The sequence below is a fragment of the Brachyhypopomus gauderio genome, chromosome 9 (genome assembly GCF_052324685.1).
Source record: "Brachyhypopomus gauderio isolate BG-103 chromosome 9, BGAUD_0.2, whole genome shotgun sequence".
In the NCBI taxonomy this organism is placed as follows: domain Eukaryota; kingdom Metazoa; phylum Chordata; class Actinopteri; order Gymnotiformes; family Hypopomidae; genus Brachyhypopomus; species Brachyhypopomus gauderio.
Window position 1 is genome coordinate 16,223,763 of NC_135219.1, and position 15,203 is coordinate 16,238,965.

The 15,203-nt window shown below is 42.1% G+C and overlaps 1 protein-coding gene and 2 long non-coding RNA genes across 8 annotated transcripts; 1 reads left to right on the plus strand and 2 right to left on the minus strand.

The window, feature by feature from the left end:
• Positions 1–742: 742 nt before the first annotated feature.
• LOC143523258 (uncharacterized) lies at positions 743–4,168 on the minus strand. The gene is made up of 3 exons (XM_077017620.1): positions 2,480–4,168; positions 1,652–2,008; positions 743–1,377 (listed from the first exon to the last, which is right to left on the minus strand). Exon 1 carries the CDS (start codon positions 3,475–3,477, stop codon positions 2,488–2,490), a length of 990 nt encoding a protein of 329 aa, XP_076873735.1. The 5' UTR covers positions 3,478–4,168; the 3' UTR covers positions 743–1,377; positions 1,652–2,008; positions 2,480–2,487.
• Positions 3,221–6,602, plus strand: LOC143523262 (uncharacterized). Of its 2 annotated transcripts, XR_013133265.1 has the most exons (5): positions 3,221–3,959; positions 4,492–4,671; positions 5,313–5,365; positions 5,557–5,730; positions 6,295–6,602. It is a non-coding gene; the product is annotated as an uncharacterized LOC143523262 (long non-coding RNA). The 2 variants fall into 2 exon arrangements; XR_013133264.1 differs by lacking the exon at positions 6,295–6,602 and having other exon boundaries at positions 3,221–3,800; positions 5,557–5,695.
• Positions 4,511–11,450, minus strand: LOC143523261 (uncharacterized). 5 transcript variants are annotated; one of them, XR_013133263.1, is made up of 7 exons: positions 9,595–11,450; positions 8,166–8,219; positions 7,929–7,994; positions 7,458–7,570; positions 7,245–7,321; positions 7,022–7,133; positions 4,511–5,644 (listed from the first exon to the last, which is right to left on the minus strand). It is a non-coding gene; the product is annotated as an uncharacterized LOC143523261 (long non-coding RNA). The 5 variants fall into 5 exon arrangements; XR_013133260.1 differs by having other exon boundaries at positions 4,511–6,756; XR_013133262.1 differs by having other exon boundaries at positions 4,511–7,133; positions 8,166–8,216.
• Between the last annotated feature and the right edge of the window lie 3,753 nt (positions 11,451–15,203).

Here is a 15,203-nt window from a genome sequence, read left to right on the forward strand (position 1 = left end):
AGACAGCGAGGCACCGGAGGACAAATAAAAACGATGTTGGAAAAAAACTGTGGTACTTGCAGAGCACAAGCGCAATACTGAAGGGAAAAAGCGGCTCCCAAATAGGATCCTAAAGCGGCTCCCATTGTGGAGCCGGTTCCAATCGTTCACTTCAAAGAGCCGGCTCTTAGAGCCGGATCATTCGTGAATGACACATCACTACTCAGCAGTGTCAGTGTGCAACTGGCGTCTCTCTCTTGACTTGTCACTCGTGGGATACAAACAGGGAGATATTCGTAGTTTTGTTTTCGTAGTCCGGCCCGGATTTTCTGGGACAAGCTGGGTTTTTTTTTCTGATCCCCGGTGCATACCGTCAGCCCGGATCAGCTGGCCCGGTCCAACTCGTTCATGTGTTTACAGGCTCAGTCCGCGGCAATGGCTCATCCATGGACTGAGTGAAACCAACAGCGGCCCACTAACCCATTGGGCCACCGGGGAAATCTCCGGTAGTAATGTATGCCAGTCCGCCCCTGCATTCATCCATCTCTGATTTGTTTTTCAGGTTTGTGTTTCCCGCCATCAGCGCTAATCTCGCGAGAACTGACACTGGCTACTGAATAGCCACTGGCTACTCTCGCGAGGCTAGCAACATAATTCATTTTGGAGAGGCACTTAAATGCTTAAAAAAATTATTATATTATATATCTATTATATCATAATGATTGTAATATGGTCAAGTCAAATTTATTTACTTTACCCACACTTTACCCACAGTCACTTTAAAAATAACTTTAAGTACTCAGATTTATTTATTTATTTGATTTACTTTTACTTCACTTATTCTATTTTATTTTTATTTTTACTTATTTCTTTCTACTCTAGTCAATTTTTTAAAAAATTACATTGTTGCTATTGGGGTTAAAAGTGGGACCCTGGGTTCTTAATTTCGTTCCACCTCATGTACCACATGTGATGTGAATGACAATAAAGTCTCCTTGAATCCTTGAATTTATTTATACAGCGCTTTTTACAACACATCACAAAGCAGCTTTACAATTGTATGGGTCCAGATCCCTAATGAGCAAGTGGCGAGGAAAAACTCCCTATGATGGTGGGGATTAGGAAGAAACCTCGGGAGGACCAAGACTCAAAAGGGAACCCATCGTCCATTGGGCGACCCGTTAGCAGAAGTCTGTATTTATAATCCAAATGTAGTTCTATAGTTATAGTTGTAGTTCTAATTCCAGGCCAAGTAGTCACAGTCTCTTCAGTGCAGATGGTGAACCTCTGGTAGGAGTTGGCATCAGCACGTCCTCTGAGGCAATGGCACATCCAACCCGGGTATCAGCACATCCACTGGCAACCCAGACCATCTCCTAGGCGCTTGTATGGAATTGTCTTGGGTAGAAGCATGCAAGAAAAGATATAAAATACTAGTTGAGTATGTGAACATCAATTTAAACAACCGTTAATTTAAACATACATAGCTCACGTGCCAGCGATTAGCATGAGGCTCCGGCAAGCTAGTCATGGTGTGTACATGGTGTATTGTCATTGAATTTCAGTGAATAAAACAAAAATTAATAAGTTCATAAAATGTGTTTATTATTATTATTATTCAATGTCATAATATTATTTATAATCTCTCTAAGGCACAGGTTCGTTTACTAACCTTTCATTTCAGACTGCATTGCCTTGAACCATTTTTGCCATCTGCTCTTCTTTCTCGTCTCCTTCCCTCGGTCTGCAGAGCTCTGACTCTCTGGGTTGCTTCTGCCGGGGCAGGACGAGAGTTCTGCTGTATTAGCTGAGTTTTTCTATTGGTCCTCTTGGATGCTGCTCTCCTGGCTCCTGCAGTGCTCATGGTTCTCATTCCAGGCCAAGTAGTCACAGTCCCTTCAGTGCAGATGGTGAACCTCTGGTAGGAGTTGGCATCAGCACGTCCTCTGCAGCAATGGCACATCCAACCCGGGTATCAGCACATCCACTGGCAACCCAGACCATCTCCTAGGCGCTTGTATGGAATCGTCTTGGTTAGAAGCATGCAAGAAAAGATATAAAATACTAGTTGAGTATGTGAACATCAATTTAAACAACCGTTTATTTAAACATACATAGCCTACAAGGTTGCCAACTCTCACGCATTGAGCGTGACACACGTATTTGACCGTCTTCACACGCTCTCACGCCACACATCCGATTTCTCACGCCAAAAAAAATATCTAGTTTATTTACCTCTGATCCACATCTATGATTCAACGAGTTACTAGTTCGCTCTGGCGCCAACCACTGGCGATCGATCAATCGCGATATAATACTTAATTAGTGTCCATTTTACTCCACCCCGGTAACAATTTACACTCGCCACATCCTCCAGGTTCAAATCTCACTCCAAGCGAACTTGAATAAGTTCATAAAATGTGTTTATTATTATTATTATTATTATGAAATGCCATAATATTATTTATAATCTCTCTAGGGCACAGGTTCGTTTACTCACCTTTCATTTCAGCACTTAAACCATTTTTGCCATATGCTCTTCTTTCTCGTCTCCTTTCCTCGGTCTGCAGAGCTCTGACTCTCTGGGTTGCTTCTGTCGGGGCAGGACGAGAGTTCTGCTGTATTAGCTGAGCTTTTGTCTTGGTCCTTTTGGACGCTGCTCTCCTGGCTCCTGCAGTGCTCATGGTTCGTCTTCTTCCAACTCTTCCACCATCGTCCCAGCGTTCTCTTCACAGAGCTCTCAGGTTTTCCATCTTTTTTAACTTCCATCTTTTTTATCGTTCTAACCATCATTTGCTCCACCTTCAGGAGGTATAAAACCTTCTCTCTTGTCAACTCTTCTTGCTCTCTCTTCCTTTCATCCCTCATCCTATTCCTTTCTTGCTCTATTTCCCACTTCATCTTATCCACCTCTTTCCGACATTTCACCAGTGTTTTTCTCTCCTTCTCCCACTCTTGCTGCCTCACCTTCTCTCTTTCTTCAAGCTCCCTCTTTATCTTTTCATTCTCCTTCATCTTTTCCACTTGTTTGTCCAACTTTTGCCGAAGTTCTTCTATTTCCCTCAGCCTTGCCTTTTCATTTTCTTGGTACAAGTAGATCTCCTGCCTAAGTTTGATCTTCTCCAGCTCCTCCCTCGTTGTGTACTCAGCCATCTTTCCGATCTCTTTTATACACTCCTCCTCCATTAGCTTCCTGTCCTTTTCAATGACCCTCTTTTCATCTTCCATCCATCCATCCTCATGTCTGTCCTTCATTTCTTCTCTCTTTTTTGTCCACTTCCTTTCTATCTTCTCGAATTTACTGACCAACTCTCTGGTTTTTATTTTCTCTGTCATTATTTCATTTGTGGCTTTGTTTATCATGGATATCATATTCTCAACTCTCATATTGAACATCTCCTCCTGTTCACTTAGCATCTGTGTGTCCTCCTTTGTTTGTTCCTGTCCACTTCTTCTCAGATTTTCACTTTCCATTGCATTCTTTATACTGCAGTCCATCTTCTTTCTTATCCCACTCTCCACTGTCCACTACTGTATTAATTGGTTGAATGTTCAGCTGTGATGCTGTACAATGTTTCCTCTTTCTCAACAAATATCTTACTGGTGTGGACTACCTTGCCGTGCGGCCTTATATACGTCCGGTTATGTTGTGTTATGTCGTTACTATAGAAACGGATCCCCCAACCCCCCCGTTGTATGAAAATAATGCCGTACACCGCGACTAATACGAGCACGATGCAGTGACATTTACAGCAGCACCACAGCTCAGTACTCAAAACAACATATCTTACTTGAACAGAGGTAGCACACACACAGCACAGGTACGTCGGCAAGACGTTTATGCGATGCTCACAGTTACATCGTTAAAGCATCTGCGGCAGGTCGTTTGCTCACTGGCGTCGCATAGACGTCGTTACCTGATGTTCAAATGACGTCCATCTGCTTTCCGAAAGACGTTCGTCACCTGATGCGTTTAAGCGGTATTTACGATGTTTATGCGATGCTTACAGCTTCATCGTTAAAGCGTCTATACAGCTCGTTTGCTAATCTTACCAACGTCAGGGCTCTCAAGTCTCACGCATTGAGCGTGTGACACACGCATTTGACCGTCTTCACACGCCACACTTCCGATTTCACACGGCGAGAAAAAAAATCTAGTTTATTTACCTCCGATCCATATCTACGTCGCCCTCCACTGGCAATCGATCGCGATATACAACCCCCCCCCCCCCATCCCCCGCTCAACAATTAACGTTCGCCACCCCCGTCAACAACTCTCACACTCTGACATGAATCCAAAACTTGAGAGCCCTGCAACGTCGTTTTTGGATCAAGTCACGCGAGTCCGTGTACATAAAATATTATTTTGAAAGTTGTATTTTACAATCAATTTACATGCATAAACAAAGAATTACTAATAAGTTATAAAATGTAAATCATTACATAATCATATTAATATTAATAATAATGTTGTTGTTTAATTAACTATGATATTGGAAATCATTTTCTCAGTGCTGTAACAAAAACGGAACTGTGTGAACACGAAGGGCTTAAATCAACTTGATCACGTTGATTCAGCGTGGTCTTCCGCGATGAAGTCTGTCAGGCGCCAGACGAAGCCAGTCTTTCATCGACTTTTCTGCATCAGCTTCACATGGATGGGACAGCTGAGGATTTCTCGTCGCAGACGCTGTAAGTACAACATTGTTTAATTAGAAAATTACTTGTATGTTTTAGTTTCTAAGATAATTTTGGGCCCAAGGATGGGCCTGTTGCTAATAAGCCATTTAGGCACTATTGCTAAGAAGAAAAGAAAAGTGCTAGTGCGCATTTAGTATCACTTGTGGGCCTCCATAGCTCAACACGAATTAGCAACGTTTGTCACTTGAAAAGTGATTCGAGAGTGGAGGGAAAGCACATGTTGGCACCCTGTGGAAATACTTGTTTTTTGTCATCGAGTCACGTCTTTCTCAAAACCTGCTGTAAAGAGAAAGGTTAGCGATGAGCACAGACAATAGCAGGAGAAGTGGGAGACGGACTACTTTTTCGTAGAGCACAGGGGCATCCCGACATGTCTTGAGGTTTATTGTGACCATATAGCGACCAACTTTAGGCTAATGTGAGAGCACATTGCTGTTTAATGCTTTGATGGTTTTATAATTGTTATATATTACGTTCATTTATATATTTAGAGGGACAGAAAGGGGTGAGAAATTCAGATCAGATTAATTTTCTAACATTAACATATCTTTAAATCATGGTGATTTCTGTAATCCCATGGTATTGGGGACCTAAGTAATCTAAATGACTAATGTACATGTTCTGACTTTCAGATACGACAGAAGGAAATTCTTTGACTTCATTGTGCAGAAATCTGCTTTAAAGGGTACATTAAAACACATCCAGACAGTAGCCTATATGACATATAAAAATACATTAATACATTATATATATATATCTTGTCTTTTCAATACACACTTATTTACAGCAATTAATTCATTAAATAAATCTCTAATAATCTCAAATATGAATATCATGTCAAGCAGTTTTTCTGTGTCCTGTCCTCCGTGTTGTTAGTGTAGTGTCCACCATGGTTTGCTGTGCTGCATGGGGATGCTCCAATGGATCCGAGAAAGGAGCAGAAATGTATGGTTTCCCACTGATACTGAGAGAAGAAAAAAATGGTTGGCTCAACTCAGCAGGAGCAATCTTACCCTCACTAAAGATTACAACAGCAAATATATATGTGAGGTAATCATCAAACACTGCATTTGCAATTTTCACAATAAACACACTATTGGAAAGCTTAATGCCTGATTTATTAAAATACAGAATAGTGAACAAAAACAATCAAAGTCTCCAGACAGACTCGGGTGCAGGGTGAGGGTGCTATCTAGTAGCAGGCTCCATTGAATCCTTTGGCTTAAAGAGAGAGAGGAGAAAAAGACAGGAGAAAATGATTATTATGAGCAGGGCCGGAGTGGGACACTTTTTCAGCCCGGGAGTTTCATGCCCAAATACGGCCCAAAATTATTTTACCCTCCCAATCGGCCCAAACTAGAGACTGACATGAGCCGGCCCATCGGGAATCCTCCCGAATCTCCTGATTAGCCACTCCGGCTCTGATTATGAGTATTGATGTGATATGAATTTGAACTTGTTGCACATCCTTGGTTGTTTTTTATACGTGTAATGAGTGTATACGTATCCAGTAAGTGTTCTCTAATACTGTGTATTCACCCACTATGGGATATGTATATGGGTAGACAAAACTGAGTTGTCATGTGTGAGGAGTAAACTCGCATCACTCTGCAGGCACATTTTGAGGCAGACCAGTTCATCAAAACCAAACAGGGCAAGACTAGGCTGAGAGCAGATGCTGTTCCCATCATTTTTGTGCATCGCCCCGCACTCAGAAAGAGGAAGCCCCCTGCACTACAATGCACCACTGGACCTGTAAAGACAGGGCCCACAGCTGCTGATCACAGCTATAGTGTTAGAGGTGACACGGGTATAATAAGTATGAACTCCTAATAATTACATTATTTCTTTAAGTGATAGAATATTTAAAACTTAGTCACACTAAATAGTATATGTCTTTTATATCCAGCAGTTTCAAAAACTGAGGAAATAAGGGATGAGGATACAGAGAGAAGAAGAAGTGAGATTGAACAAAGAGAGAACATGGCTAGTGAGGAGAGACAGGGAGAGCTAATACAACCCAGTGAGCCAGCAGCCAGTCAGCATACCAATCAGCCAGAAGCCAGCCAATCAGAGCTATTGAAAAAATTAAAGAGACAAGAAAGAATCATCAGGAAAACAAAGGCAGCACTACAAAAAATAAGGAAGGAAAATGCCACTCAAGAAGACACTGAAAGTTAGGGACACAAAATAAAAAAAAAAACACTGGACACTGGAAGCCTGTTCAGACAGGGGTGATAATGGCAACAACATCAATTTTAGCCATACAAGAGGAGATGCTGACTAGAGGACACAGGTTTGTGTTAACATCAAGATTCGCACAATACTGCCTTGAAAATACCTTCAGCTGTGTGAGGTCTAAAAATCCTGTCCCAACTCCTGTGGAATTCCATCATGCACTGAGGATCATATCTGTGGGGCAGTTCCTCACAGATATCAGGTCTGGGAGCTACCTGGAAAACAACAGTAGCTTTTTGGCAGACTTCTTGGACACAGTGGAGCAAAATGTCACACCATCAGTCAGAGTGGAACAGTTAATTGCGGTCAACAGAGCTGCACCTGACCTCACAAAGACCGAGAAATGCATTCTCTTCAATCTTGCTGGCTACATCGTCCACAAGGTCATCAGGTTTGCCAGCATCTGTGAAAAATGCAAAATTGCAGCACAGCACAGTGATGACAGTCCTGCTGGAGAAAACAGCATCTTATTGAACTTAAAATAGTTCAAGGCAGGTGCTCTTTGTCATCCTTCCCAAGACGCATATGATTTCATTCACCAAACTGAGGAACTATTTAGGACCAAGACTGGTCCCTCCCTCATGGAACTCCCCAATGCAGTGAGTGTCTTGGAGAAACAAGCTCAGGCACTTTGCAGTAAGCTTCCAGCTTGCTGTGGAGTACAAGACAAAAACATGAAAAGATTCATACGGCTAAGGTTGAGAATTGAGGCAGCAACAAAACGAAATGACAGAAAGAAGAAACAGTTAAAAGATGGTCATTTTGGAAGCATGAGCCAATCCAGAAAGGTGGAAAAACAACTCCAGTAGCCAAGCTTCAAAATCCAGCAACCCCCAAACAGCTCCAAATGTGCCATCAAGCCCATTAGTCACTCCAAGAGAAACATTTGGACTAATCATTGCTCCTACAAGTGCTCCAGCCCCCCAGCCAACATCACTACTCCTACACTCCTACAGCCAACATACGGCAGTGTAATAAACATTGATTTCTTATTGCTATTTGAAAGTTACCTTGTTGTGTTTTCAATCCGATCATGGTCAGCACCCAATTATTCCACAGCAGGCAACTAATATACACTAACAAGATAAATTAAATACAACATAAATAATACAATAATAGAAAACAAGTCTAGTATGGTTACATATGATTACATATATCATACTGTACTATAACATTTTAGTATGTTGTATTCCTCTTTAGTCTTGTAAGATTCATTGATCAAAAGTGCCACCCTAGTTTCAACTTACCTTGTGTTTTCAATCTCTCTTGATGACCTTCCCTCTCCCTTTGCCATCAGTCTGCTGAGCATAATACAGATAATAGTCAACAGAATAACAAAACCTACAAACACTTGATCTATAAATTACACTGTTGTGTACTATTTAGAAGTCTTAAATATGCATTCTAATCAATATCAGCAGTGATGTATCACAAGAATTGCTCTCCTCCTTAAACCTGGTTTATACTTTCGCGAGTGACTGTAGCGCGTGACTCCGCCCACCTCACACGACTCTGCGCGAACGGTGGAGGCGTTTATACTTTCGAATTATTCAAAAGCAAATTATTTTGAATCATTTCGAGTATAGATATAAGTATTTAACTTAATTAAGTTTAACATGCTGGGAAATATTGAAATGGATCTTGAAAGTGACGTACAAGTGCTTTAATTCCACCTTATAAAGGTGTATGAACCCTGCAAACATGACTTTGTTCATTGCGCTGACGCGCGGCACACGCAAAATTCGAGAGGTGCACGACCTCGCGAGGCCCTCGCGCATGGGTGGAGCCACAGCGATTACGTCATTTTCGCCGCGCGGACCCTCGCGCCGCGTCAAGTATAAACCAGGCTTTATTGTGCGTTAGCTGGTACTCCAAATTGGATATCCTCATTTCACCTCCTCGACCCAACACACTCTACAATCACACTCAAATGTTATATTTAACCAGTGGGGAACCGTCAGGGCCCTCTACGCCCTCTCAGAGGGCCTAAAATATTCTTAAAACATAAATATATATAATATAATTTATCCAATTTTATTTTATCTACTTACAGTTTGACAATCGACATCTAAACAATTACAAAAATATAAGACAATAAATTCAACCGTGTCTATTCAATCTGTGTTGGAAAGTGAGGGGTGAAGTGGAAGCCGTCGTTAGCACCACCGCTAGCTAGTGTCGATTCATTCCTTTGACGCCCTCGTGCGCGTTGTTTACATATTCCGCTCCCGAAGAAACACGGAGCTGTGAACCTTATTTTGTTGGAACCTTATTTTGCTTAAGAAGTTATCTAGTACAGATGTTATTGTTTATTGTATTTCTAAAGGTGTACTGTCGTCTCAATTTTTATTTATTTTTTTATTGCAGTTAATTAGGAGTGGAAACAAATTTTTTTCGAGGGGGAGCGGGCCCAGGTTTAATGGTCACGGTTCGCTACTGTATTTAACCAATACTTACCCCGTTTCGCGTTTAGGTGAAATGGCATTAAGAGAGGAATTTACAATTAATAGGCTGTCAGTCGTTAATGTGAAATCTCGCTAACCATATTCGCGTTGTCTTTAGTTCCCTAAATCTGCTTATTAAGAGGTGGATAATTCACTGAAATGCTTTAATGCACATGTTAATTTGATTCTGATGTCCTTATAATACACAATCAGATTTTTTAAGCATACTAACCTGTAAAAGTGCACAGATGGTCCACTGCTCCAGCTTGACTGCGCTGCTAGTATTTGCTAACTTCCGGGAACTATTGACAGGCTCCACGATCCCCCATTGCTGTAAAAAAACTGGTCCATTGAAGTAAACGGAGATGTCGCGACTCTCTCTCTATAAGGCTCTGCTGTGAATAAGGAGTAGGCTACAACATCAGACATCATTCCACAACTAAACATGCTGAGGAATATGCAAAACATCAGGGAGAAGAGAGAACGTGCTGTGCTGTCAAGCTTAAAACATGTCTACTGCGGCAAGTTTTTTCAAGAAAGCAAGCATAGAGAGCGATGCCGCTGTCGAAGGTAGCTACGTGCACTGTAAAAAATGTTTGTTGAATTTACGGTAATAAACTATAAAATAGCAACAGTAAAAGATCATAAAGTAGAAAACAGTATATTACTGTAACAGATGCAATAGTTTACTTTAAAAAAATAAACAGTATATAAAATTTATTTTTACAGTCATAATATGTACACTGTAAATAAAATCCGTTAAATTTACGGTAAAAGACTGGCAGCTGTGGTTGCCAGAACTTCACCGTAAAAAAAATTGTGACAATGTAAAAAACACTACGGTATCTTTTTTGACAACCGTAAATTTCATCATTTAGAACTGTTCTTTTTACGGAAAATGACTTTACAGCTTACAATAATATGCTGTAAAATTAACAACTTTTAAAAATAAACCTATTTACGGTGAATAATTTTAAAAACAACTGTTTTACTGTTTATCTCTATGATGAACACATTACAACCATTATTATTTTACAGTATTTGATTGTAAAGTCCAACTTCACAGTAAATTACTGGCAGGCCGCCATCACTCGGGCCGCCCAGTTGTTGCCACATTTTAAGACAACAAGGCACTTTTATTTTGCCTTAGCAACGTAATCACGCATGAAGCCGTGATCACGCGTATTAAACACAATACTTGAAACATGAGGGCAGGTCATTAGCACTAACGTTACACAAACACGGTAGGTAGACTCAGACAATGTACAACTACATAAACTAATACAGGGAGACTTAAACTAACAAAACATATAATCAAATACATAATCAACAACAGCATGTCATAACACTTACACATAACGTGTATCAATAACAGAGCCGCGGCGGCTCATGGGAAGTAGCGCCGCCCCCAGTGGACCGACGCTACACAATTTTCCAGACTTTAAGCAGAAAAGAAATTTTTTCAAAAATCAGCAGTGCGCCTTGTATGTACACTGAATTCAAAAATCTGTCCCTGACACAGATACGTAATGTGTACGCTGGCAGCGATAAACTAACCAGAGAACATTACGTAAAACGTAATTGAGTAAAGAACAGCCGGGAGAAGCGTCTCTACAGTTACCATTCAACTGAAGGCAGCAATGATAGCACAAGACTTGAATATCGAAAACTTTTAAGTGCACCTTATGGTCCAGAAAATACGGTATTCCTTATATGTATAAATATTTGACCCATATTTACAAAGACAATTTCTAAAACGGCAGTACATTGTCCTATATTTCAACATGCTTTACCTTTCAGCACTGGCCATATTTTTAGCATTTTCTTTCTGTAGAAATCAAGGTGCGATTTTGCTGATTGATGAATGGTTTTCACTGTAAATTGAAATGTAGGCTAAATCTGTAATTTTTTTTTTTTGGGTAATTCCTTGTTTACTACATTACGGAATTTTCCAATATATTTAACCTAAAATATTGAAATTAACATTAAAAATTTGTGCTTTCTACACTGTAAAAAATTTACCCGTAATATTACAGTAAAATACTGGCAGCAGGGTTTCCAGCTATTTACTGTAATTTTTACAGCTTCTGTACTGTATTTTAAATTACAGTTTCTTACTGTTGTATTAAAATACCGTGAATTTCAGAAAATATGGTAATATACTGGCAGCTGTGTTTCCAGCTCTATACTGTAATTTTTACAGCTTCTGTACTGTATTTTAAATGACAGTTTCTTACTGTTGTATAAAATATATTTAAATGCTGTGAATTTCAGTAAATACAGTAAAATACTGGCAGCAGGGTTTCCAGCTCTTTACTGTAATTTCACAGTTTCTATACTATACTCGGAATTACAGATTTTTACCATTGTATTAAATTACCATTTTAGTGTCTATACTGTATTCTGAATAAATTCAGGGTTCCCACGGGTCCTTGAAATCCTTGAAAGTTTGTGAATCTGAAAAAATAAGTTCACGGCCCTGGAAAGTTTTTGAAAACGAGCATAAAAGACAGCCATCCTTGCCTTGAAGGTCCTTGAATTTTTACAAAATATTTACAAAAGATTGCTATGAAAAAGATAGTCAAGGTTTTAAATTTCTCATCCTTTGTTGAAAAATATGATCTGATATGATAGTTGTTATAAAGATTTTAAGAAAGTCTGCAAAGTGATTCCTTTAGCATTAATTCAATTATGCGCCCCCCCCCCCCCCCCCCCCCGAAAAAAATTGTTTTCTTTCCTAATTGACTGCAATAAATAATTAAAAAAAAACTGAGATCACAGTACAGCTTTAAAAATGCAATATATATAGTACCATAAAAAATGCAACAGTGACAATCACAACCTCAGAACAAATACACTCAGTGAATTGTCTGAATAATCTGGCAATCAATCCCCTCTCATTTTCAAACACGAAAAAGAGAACAAGCCAAGTTTACATGGAGTATCTGTTTACCCTATAACCTTACTTTGATAGGAGGACATTGTTCTAAAATCCACATTCTGACTGTGTATTGGGGGGTTTGAAGCTGAGGGGAGGGGGACATTGACACAATAGGTTTAATCAGACTTAATTGATCAGATTTTAATGACATAGTTTAGATCAGCAGTGCTTTCTTACTTTGAAAAGTATCCATTAGAATTAGACTACTGAGTGGTGTCAGCAGAGCAAAGTGTAATGTTCACATCAAGTGTGCTTTTAGCATCATGAATACTATTATAACAATGCTGCAATACGTGACTCCCTCTGGCATTAATAAAGTGATCTATTTATCTATGTTTCTAAATGGGTTGAAATGTTGTGTTGTAGTAATTTAGTAGGTATAATGTGGAAGTACGCAGGTTTTCTGCGAGTAGTTCCGCTAGGGGATTTATTGAATGGTTTTTTTTTTGTTTGTTTTTTTTTTTATGGCCCAATCCCCCCCCCCCCCCCCCCCATATCTTTGGAGGACAACTTTGTTTCTATGTACAGATCAAATGACAATTATAACAATTCTGTATAATATAGTGATAATTATGCAAAGTGATAATTATTGGGGTTAGGTGGACCAAGAAAAGAGGGGGAGAGAGAATAAAAAGGGAAAAGACAGAAGGGCAGGGAGAAAAAAAAACAAAAAACAACCAGCTCAAATGACCACTGCAAAGAAGAGCAGAAAGTGAACCCAAGACATATAGTACAAATGACTGTGATGTATGTGTGAGTGTGTGTTTATGTGCAACATAGGATAAATGTACGGAATGTACTTACCAGCAAGGGTAGAAAGCTGCGACAACATTCCCCCAGTGACCAGAGGCAGAGAAAGACCCGGGAATCCCACCCGCCCACGGCCCCTCCAGGAGCTGTGGAGCCCCAAGGCCGCACTTCCCAGTGACCCCCGCATGACTAGCCCCTGACCCAGAACCAGCCGCCCTCACTCATAGACTCAAACTCATATTTACATTCGCCCCTATACACCCACACAACACCCCTTATATATACCCCTACCATGCACACACCCACACCCATACACATACACACACACACACACACACACCCCCAAACTCACCCTACACGTAGACCCTTACACATATACACCTATACCCACATGCACATTCACCCCAACATAAATTCCTCCACACCCATATACACTCCTGCACACATATACACACCCCCAAATGTACTCACACCCCAATATATACACACATACCCATATATTCCCCCCCAACACGTACTCATTCATCTACCCACACAAAAAGAGACAAGGACAAAGACACACATTCATCCAAACCAACACACCCTCCGCGGCGGGGGCAAATGGCTGGACCAGCAAGGATCGGTAGCAGTTCCAGGACGCCACCAGTCCAGCCCCGCGCTAGCGACCCACCCCCGCTCCGGCAGGGAGCAGTAAGCGGGTGAAGGAAGGCCTCCCCACCCCCAGTGCTGTGTTGTGTGTAGGTGTTGGTGTATATGCATGTATGGTAGTGTGTGATACTATGGTGCAGTTAAAATTGAGGGGACAGGTGTTGGGACAAACGTGGTCAAAGCCCCGGGCCACTGGTCAGTGTTTGTCCACACCGCCCCCTCAAAGGCCCTCAATGTCTAAAGTGCAGTAAATAAGGGACAGACAGTGGTGAGGAGACGGGTGAACCATGGTAGCAGGCCCACCGTGTCAACCTCTGGGTAACATGCCTGCCCCCCAGGATCCTAAATGTACAAGGACTGTGTGTGTGTGTGTGTGTGTGTGTGTGTTTGGAGGGGTGGGAATGCTTAGGTCCAGATGAGATGGTCCTCTGGAAGAGGAGAGCCAGCTTGCTAGCTCCGAGCTTCACTACAGCGCATCCAAGCCCAGACCCCCACCACCCCCACCGCCGAGAGTAGCCGGTCCGGACATCCACATACACCTAAACACATATTCTCTTTCACACACGTATACACCCACACACATCCCTTATATATATCTCCACACACGTATACACCCCCACACATTTGTCCTATATACACAACACACCTATGTAAGCACCCACAACCATACCAATCGCACCGTGATCAAACGACAGCAGACATCAACAGAATTGAAGACGTGCTGGTCTGAGTCTGGAACCCACCACCCCCGGCCCACCCCAGATACCCCCACCAGCCACCGCCCCACCCCCACCACCCAGGCACCTCAGAGCCCCAAGGCCCAAACCCGACGCCCCGACACAAGGGCCACCGACCCACCCCACCCAGCGGTGCGCCCGCAGCTACACAGGCCACCCCCCACGGGCAGGGCACCAGCACGGGGTCGGGTGGCCCCAGGCACCGGGCCCTGGGTCCTGCCACCTAGCCCCGCAGGGGAGGCCAGCACCTGCTCCCCCCGCACCCCTGGCTCCGCACCCCAGAGCACAGAGGTAGCGCCACCCAAGGACCCCCCACCACCGCCAGCCAGGGCAAACACACAAACATCCCAGGTCGGCAGCCCCGGCCCTCCAGCCCAGAAAGTGGCCGGCACGAGCAGTCCCCCCGGGGTCAACCCCCAGCCACCAACCGGCCACCCGGGAGCTGAAGCCCCAGCCAACCACCCCGACTAGCTAATGGAACTGATCAGTGGGAACCAAAGAGAATTGAATTCCTCCAACTGGTCTTTAGAGGAAGCAGACATTCTCTCCAGACAGATGTGATCGAGTAATACATTTTTGTAATGAGTAATATGCAGGTCCTTTTTTGCTTTCCAATTGATAAGAATGGTTTTCTTGGCGATGCATAGGGCAGTGAGAACTATGTGTGATGTGTTTGCCTCTATAGCCAGTTCACTGACGTCTCCTAGGATGCACAGTCTGGGGCATGTTGGGATGCAGCATTTAAACCACGTGGACAAGTCTACA